The 8,076-nt window shown below is 35.2% G+C and overlaps 1 protein-coding gene across 5 annotated transcripts in view; it reads right to left on the bottom strand.

Moving 5' to 3' along the window:
* Nucleotides 1–758: 758 nt before the first annotated feature.
* The window catches only part of LOC108689553 (putative mediator of RNA polymerase II transcription subunit 26), a 92,519-nt gene continuing 85,201 nt past the window's right edge, over nucleotides 759–8,076 (bottom strand). For 4 of the 5 annotated variants that reach the window (XM_018196361.1, XM_018196362.1, XM_018196358.1 and 1 more), the window contains 7 exons: nucleotides 7,712–7,950; nucleotides 6,389–6,890; nucleotides 4,619–6,173; nucleotides 2,583–3,353; nucleotides 2,066–2,232; nucleotides 1,783–1,982; nucleotides 759–1,386 (listed from right to left, as the gene is read on the bottom strand). In XM_018196361.1, the coding sequence (XP_018051850.1) occupies nucleotides 1,348–1,386; nucleotides 1,783–1,982; nucleotides 2,066–2,232; nucleotides 2,583–3,353; nucleotides 4,619–6,173; nucleotides 6,389–6,890; nucleotides 7,712–7,950 (3,473 nt within the window). In that variant the 3' untranslated portion in view covers nucleotides 759–1,347. The remainder of the gene's footprint in view (nucleotides 1,387–1,782; nucleotides 1,983–2,065; nucleotides 2,233–2,582; nucleotides 3,354–4,618; nucleotides 6,174–6,388; nucleotides 6,891–7,711; nucleotides 7,951–8,076) is intronic. The other variant, XM_018196360.1, reaches the window with a different exon arrangement.

Below are 8,076 nucleotides of genomic sequence, written 5' to 3'. Positions count from 1 at the left end.
TCTATATATATACATATATATATATATATATATATCGAAATAGTAATATGATTGGGCGCAATCGAAACGTATCATCGATATTTCTTTAGTGCCCTATTTACGTTTTTTCATATAATTGCACATCGTCGTTTGAAACGCTATCTCGTATCGTTCATCGTGCGTATCGGCAAGATTACGTTACGCGTCATTTAGGAACAACTTTAAAAAAAAGATCGGAGATCGAATGAACAAAATCCGCGAGATTCCGATAATACATACCAAAATATCCTGGGCAAGTAATGAAACAATATAATCTGACCTCATCTAAACTTAAGCATTTAGGTGAAGCAAATTAAAGCGATAAAACTCGTAAAACCAATGCTCATGCATTTACAGGATCCAAAATCGATAAAAAATGGACATATAGGATTTGTGAAATTTCGAGACAGTCGCAAAGAAAATATTCGAGCGCGATTATTTTTTTCATAACTTATCAAATTTAGACATGCAATATCTTAAAAACTAAAGACTTAAATTAAAATTTTGTACAAGTACAAAACGAAAGTAAAATACACTTTACATTAAATAACGAATAACATTTTATTATTTATTTGCTTATCTAAAACCTAACTTGCTACAGAGCGGGAAACCCGTTAACAAAAATTATCTCGAAATTTCACAAGAATTAAAGCTATGCGTGCATTTTTGTCAATCCCAGAAAAGCCTGTATAAAAAAATAAAATTCCTTTTTTCGAAACAAATCGCAATATTCGAATAAATGTACGTTAAAAATATATCGCTATATAAATAATTTGATGGTTTACGAGTGTAAGTGAGAGACACGACATGTCTCTCAATTCAACTTTCAACAACTTTCAACTTAATTAAACTTTCAAATAGAAAGTTGAGTTGAGAATGCCTGTGCAACTATAAATTGACAAATGTAAAATCGGACATTCGGCCAATAGCTGTGCAATCGTTATTAAAATATCTGTCTTATCTAAAACGTGAGAAAAAGTCATAAGGAAATGCATTGTCATATATCGTCAATAACTACAGGTTTGTATTTGTACGATCATTCGACTCGCGGATTCATGGCAAATCGTAGCCGATTAAAATCATTCCAAATCCACAATGACGCAATCTCATTTTATAAGCTACAAGAAAAATGACATACGCGTGCTGTGTAATTAGAAGATTACTACATTTGTTAAAAAAAAATTGGGTAGCTTCCCTCTTTGCGATATCCATTCGGATGGCAATGCTATTAAATATTTACTAATGTGCCTATATATTGTGTTATAACAATTAACAAGATAAAGCTGCAAGTCGAATACTGTCGTAATCATCGGATATTCTGCGAACATTTTAATCAATCGCTTTCGCTGGCTGCACTCTGGGATATAACTGAAATATATAATGCAACATTCTTATGTCTCATACGCATTATTAGAATTAGTAAACATATTTAAAATGCAAAATGCAGAGAAAGAATTTTGTATAATAAACTTATTTCTAATACAATATTTTTATACTTGAAAAGTAATAATATTTAAAATTATATACTTGAAATGTGGATCTGGAATTTTACTACATGAAATTTTTTGAAATTTATTTTTTATATTTATAAATTATATTTTGGCATATTTAGCAATGTTTTTTGATATTCATGTGTATAGTAGATGTTTTAAAAAATCTATTTTGATATAGTAGATTATAAAATGCAATTTCATGATATTTTGCTCAACTTGAAAAAATATTAATTTCACTTATCATCAGTCACTTATAATCAGTTATACTTACTCCCAATAAATTCCGAGGTACGTAGCCTTCTTTATGTCCGAGTTTGCTCCACCACCATTCCCGTTCGTTATCATCCCCCTTCCGTAATACGATTACGGAGTCGCCGTTCTTCAATGAGAGTTCGTCAGCGTGTTGGGCCTCGTAATCGAAAACCGCATATACCTGACCGTTATTCATAATCCCCAACTTTTCTTGAACACCTATGTGTACAAAAAAAATGTTTTTTTACAAATATATTCTTTGTATCACAATTGATTTTAAACTTTGCTCTGATGATACTGACTATACAAATACTCCGAACATCCGTCGAATCCTTCTTCGTCCTCCTCGCATTTTTCCGCAGCAGTCTCGTGATCTGAAAGGGTGGTTGCGAAAATGCAAGCACCATGTTCGACTAAGAATCTCACCATAGATAAATTATTACAACTGGCGGCGCAGTGTAATGGCGTCCTATATGAAAAATATTTAAATGTTTATAGCAGATTAAAAATATTTTATATATAAACTAATAATTTTTTTTTTAGAACAATACATATTACAATAGGCTTTTATATATAATCTTTTCTAACTTTTAATAACGAATTCTTTTATGATCAGATTTTTCTTTTAAGTGAGAGAGAGTTTATTCAAAGAGTATATTTTAATTTTCAATTATATTATATCATATATTTTTATAGACTTTAAATCATAATTCTATTAAGCTACTTGAAATCAAGTGAAGAAGAATACGATTTTCACCTTCATTTAGCAAAATATTTTCTTATACGCAGTTGTCGAAAAAAAATCTGTGTTCAATTTACCATCCATCGCTGTCCTGGGCGTTAACGTCGCAGCCGAATTCTACGAGGAATTTGACAATTTCGAGGTGACCGGCGCATATAGCGTTATGCAGAGCGGTAATACCTTCATCATTAGCGGAGCTCGGATTGGCGACCTCTTTCGCGGTTTTCTTTACGAGCTCGAGTTCTCCCTCGAGACTAGCGTCGAGTAGTAGCGCTAGTGGGTCAAACGACACTCGCCTGGACAGATTGACCTTGCCACCACCGCCTCCCGTGCTCGTCGACTTGAGATTTCCCTTCTTCCTCCTCATTACTTCCGATATCTTGCTTCCGTCTATCTCCATTTCACCTCCAGTTCCCCCGGTCAATTCCGAGTCGGTCTTCATCTTCGGCTTGTCCTCTATGTTGATTACATTCAGAGCGTCGATGATGTCCGTTTCCTCCAGTTTCTCGCCCTCACCGATATTATCTTCGTTGGTAATCTTGCAACTGTCCGTAGTGTCGATGATTTGTTGTTGATGTTGCTGCTGTTGCTGTTGATCAGTCTGCATGAGATCCGCCGGAATTTCTGTCTCCGGAAACAGGAAGGCCGGGGGCATCTCAATTCGGCGATTTATCGACACGTGAACATTGGATTTGGCATATCTCAGTTTCGGTTGCTCTGAAATCGGTACTTTCTTTAGCGTTAACGGCCGAGCTTTGATAATCTGATGATTGGCCAGTTGCGTTTCCGTGGGAGATTCAGGCGGTTCTGACGTAGGAATCGGCGGTATTTCCTCGTCCTTATCCGACCTACGAGATTTATAAAACAAATTTGGAAATCAAAAAATCAATAATTAATTGAATTATTATTACATTATTGATTACATGGATGAATTGAAAACGATGAAAAATTGTAGCTAATTAAATTAAATAATTTTATTGCTAGTCTAAATTAAGTATATTAATTTTAAAAAATTAATTAATTCGAATATTGTGCTTGATATTGTATTATAAAAAATTCAACAGAAGATAAAATATAAATATTGAATTGTTCAGATCACTTACAATTCTCTATCGACTTTGACAAAAGGGAAACCGAATATAATTTGCAACGCCAAAATCCCATTCAATATTTTATAAATCTTGAATAATTGTATCGAATCCTCGGTCGACTGCATATAAATCGCAAAGGGCACAAATAAAAACTACGATGAAATTACACGATTGTATCTGATCTGGCTGTCGCTTGATATGTCTATCAACATTAATCATCCAATAAACAGATGTTATTAACAGCCGCGTAATTGAGCATCGATTCGTGACTAATCATGCACGAAATCATCTCCTGGCAATTGCAGGCACGTTAATCGTATGTATCACTGGCGTGCACTGATCGGAGAACTCACGAACACTAAGAGGAGCGCGGGCCCATGTCGTCTCCGCGGAGCCGCGATTCTATTTCGGTGTCTATTATTCGAGACAGGCTTCGATTCACTGGCCAAATCGATCGCGAACTAATTAACATTTATAATTAACCCAGTAATTGTTTTGTCATTCCACAGTCTGAGTCCGCGTGAACTGTTCGATGAATTCCTTGATAATATAATATTGTAATTCTACGAGGAGTGTGAAGAGAATGTAAAGTGTTTAAACAGATTTAAATTACAACACGCGGACAAAAGTCTTTTATGTACATTTTATTATAAATAATAATAAAGATTTAAATATTATATTTGAATGAAATATTTGAGAATAAATTACGCACAAGCATTTTTTAAGCGCGAAATCTCTGTTTAATATATTAAAAATTGTTAACTTTTAAAATTTATGTATAAGATGTCTAATGAAATATGATCTTAAATTTTGGAACTTCTTTTCCAAAATTTTTTTACAGTGGAAATATTTAACAAAGTACTTATTTATACATATAGTAGATAGACTTATTTAATAGAGACAGTCAATATAACAACAATATAACATAAGATTATAATTCTCAAAATCTACTACATCTTCATATCTAATTCTATCTTACTTCTTATAGAATTATTATTTAAAAATCAAAAGCATATACGAACCTTGAATTGAGATTTGTGTTAGTTATCTTGCACTCATTGATTCCTTCGGATGACGACACATCAATTTTCTCGTGATGAGTAAGTCTTGGCGGTGGATTCGGTTTGCTCGGTTTCGGCGGCAATGCCGGTTTCGTCTTATCCTCTATTCGCGGCTCATTGAAATTCTTTCTTTCGCTGTCGTTGCTCTTTGTCGCCGACTTGTCGAATTCGAATGGCCTGTCCGGTGTTTTCGCGGGGATTTCGAACTTGGCGGCCACATGATCAACCGCGTGTTTCGTCGTGGAATTTGGTTCGTATTTGGCTGATACCATCTCGAATTTACTCTGGCCACTACTCTCATACTTGTTTGGCTCAGGTTTATATTCCGATTTGTATTGATTGGCATTCGAAGATTCGTGTTTAAATGTTGGATTGTGATCATACTTGTTCGACAATCTTCCCTCGTGCTGTTGTTGCTGCTGCTCATGTTTGGCATACTGTTGCGAATTCTGACAACCAGGTTCGTACTTAATGTTGTGCAGATGCTGATCATGTTTGGCTTGACTTCCAGTTGGATCATGCTTGCTACTCTGTTGCTGTATCTCGTACTTGCCCGTGAGATTCTGATCATATCTAATCTGCTGCTGCTGCTGTTCATGTTTATTGTTAGACGGTAATGCATGTTCGAACTTGTCCTGACTCTTGCTCGGTTCAAATTTAGTTTTTTGATTGTTCAGTATTTGATCCTGGCTTTGCCCGAGATCGTTAGAACTCAACACTTGTGATGATTGATTATACTTCTGAGAAGAATTGCCGAAAGTCGTAGTGGTGCCATGAAGACCAACGAGATTGGACGAACTCTGGATCTGATATACGGCTGCCGGAGAAGACGCATGAATGTTCGTCGTCTGATTTGGATACTGCTGTTGTTGCTGTTGCTGCTGCTGTTGAGCAACGGAATAACCATGTCTATAATTTGCTTCTTGATTCCCAGTGCTAGATTGTAGCTGGGTATTCGCCGTCGCTAACTGTTGATTGTTGCCGATGTAGTTTTGTGCTGCATTGTTATGTCCACGACCCAGTAGGCTCAATGTCTGTGGCATAACTGGATGGATCTTGGTCGAGGAGGTTTGATAGATCTGTGACTTGACTGAAAAACTTGGTGCCACGCTCGACACTGGTTTTTGATGACCACTGGTCTGCTGCAGATTTCGATGTTGATTCTGCGTTTGTATAATCGATGGAACGGTAACACCTACGAGATTCGACGTCGTTGATGCACCGCTAATGCTGGTCACGTTGTGTTGCTTCTGCTGAAGATTGCCATTTTGATGCTGTTGCTGTTGCTGTGTTTGCGATTGTTGTTGATGCTGATGACCTTGATGAAGACGAAGACCTTGTGACAAATTGTCCGGGCTAAAGTTATGCGCAGTATTACAGATGAGATTGTTGCTGTTATTGTTATTGTTGTTGTTGTTATTGTAGTTGCAACTCGATTGAATTGTCGTGGATTGGTTGCCAAGATTTTGATTGTGCTGCTGTTGCTGTTGATTGCTTCCTAGTAATTGAGATTGTCCTAAATATTTTTGACGATAATTAGATCCACATTTAAAATGTTTTTTATTTGTTGAAATAACAATTCTGTATTTATTGTATTGGCTATTAATTTACAAATATTTATGGTAAATTATCTTTTCGAGAAAAAAACTTAATTTCAAATAATTTTAACGTTATAAATAATTATATGGATGCTCAATGTTTTAAATATTAAATTGCAAGTAAAACACTTACCCTGAATATGAGACTGCGATTGGCTGTGAACGATTTGATGTCCGTATTGTTGAAAGGTCGGCCGCTGTCCCAACTGGGAGGCGCTCGCTGAATGTTGTATTTTATTTTTGTTCACGTCGTCTTCTATAGCCTTGAAGTTCATTGTAAACTTGGTATTGTATGGCAGTGTCTGGTACTTAGGGTCGTTTTTGTTTAAATTGAAATCATTATCGTTCGGTATGTGTGAATACGGCTCGATCGCGGCGATATTGCCGGCCGGTCTTAACTTGCCGCTGTTGTTAAAACCATCGAGTTTTGTGTCTGGGAATCCTGTGTTGTTAACACCACCGCCATTAGGACCCACTTGCGTTAATCGTTGATTCAATGCTCTCTTGCGCTGGAGACGACTTTGAAGTTGAGCTATTCGCGCGTCTATCGATGCCATCTCGGCCTGTCGTTGTGCCAAGGCCTGCCGTTGTTGGGATACTACTTGGTTTTGCTGTTCATTCATCTTGTTGCGATACTGCATACAAATTGAGGAAATAAATTTGGTTTTTTCTTCATTGATTTTTCCTTATATCTTATAATACGCTTGAAATGCGCACAAAAATCGCTATAATTAATTCATTATCATGTATTCAACTACATATCAGTTTCAATACTATGAACAATTAGTAATTCACAATTAAAAATAATCACAATTAAAAATTATAAAACTAAAATATGCTTCTCCATATTTTTTAAAAAGTGAGATAATAATCTCAGTATTTTTCACTTTAAAATATATATTTTTTATATAATATTATCTTTTATTAAAAAAAAAAAAAATGTTTCTCTCTATCATATGAAAAAAATAATATATATGAAAAATGAAAAGGCACATTAATAAATTAAATATTTTACCTAAATATTCAATAAATATTCAGTACGAAAATAAAGTAATATTTATAAAAATTTAAATCAATAATTTAAACAAAATTTTTCAAATATTAATATTCTATTTTTTTATTATTTATTTTATTAAGGTACATTTTTTTCAAATTAAATAATTAAACAATAAATAACAATCTCTTACGCTCTAAAAAAACCTATTTCAATATAAATTAGAAAATTGTTAGTATATATTTCAGCACGATAACAATCAAGAAAAAATCGGATTTAAATTTCATTTAAAATGACATTGTACATCTGCTTTCCGCAAATTCTGGGTCGTCCTATAAAATGTAATATGTGACATAATTGGTTTATATTCAATTAACGTAGATTGAAAATAGGACAAAAACTCTGCGCTTTTGCGAGACAAGATCGGCTCTCTTGAGACCATAATCGATGACGCGAATTTACCATAAGCTCCCTTCTAAGTTTCTCCAGTTCGGCACTGGCTGGGGTGACCAAATGTCCATTGCCGGTAGCACCCGTGAGACTGCCCCCGATGCTACCGGCGCTTCCACCACCGGCGGGAGCATTCTGACGACCTCGGAGTTCTTCCAGCTGCCGCGTCAGCTCCTCAACCTTCGCTACGGCCAACGAGAGTTCCTTCTCTTTCTCATTGAATAGGGCTCTGATGCAGTCCAGATCGGAAGCTACGGATGAAAGAACGAAAGAAGAATAATGAGAATAAAGCAAGAACAATGAAAATAACAAGGATAATATAAGTAGAAAATAATATGTAAAAAGAAAAAAAAGACAAAAAAGAATAATACAAATTA

The sequence above is a fragment of the Atta colombica genome, unplaced genomic scaffold, assembly GCF_001594045.1.
Source record: "Atta colombica isolate Treedump-2 unplaced genomic scaffold, Acol1.0 scaffold27, whole genome shotgun sequence".
Classification (NCBI taxonomy): domain Eukaryota; kingdom Metazoa; phylum Arthropoda; class Insecta; order Hymenoptera; family Formicidae; genus Atta; species Atta colombica.
Note: the sequence above shows the minus strand (reverse complement) of the source record. Positions and strands in the feature narration are given on the sequence as shown.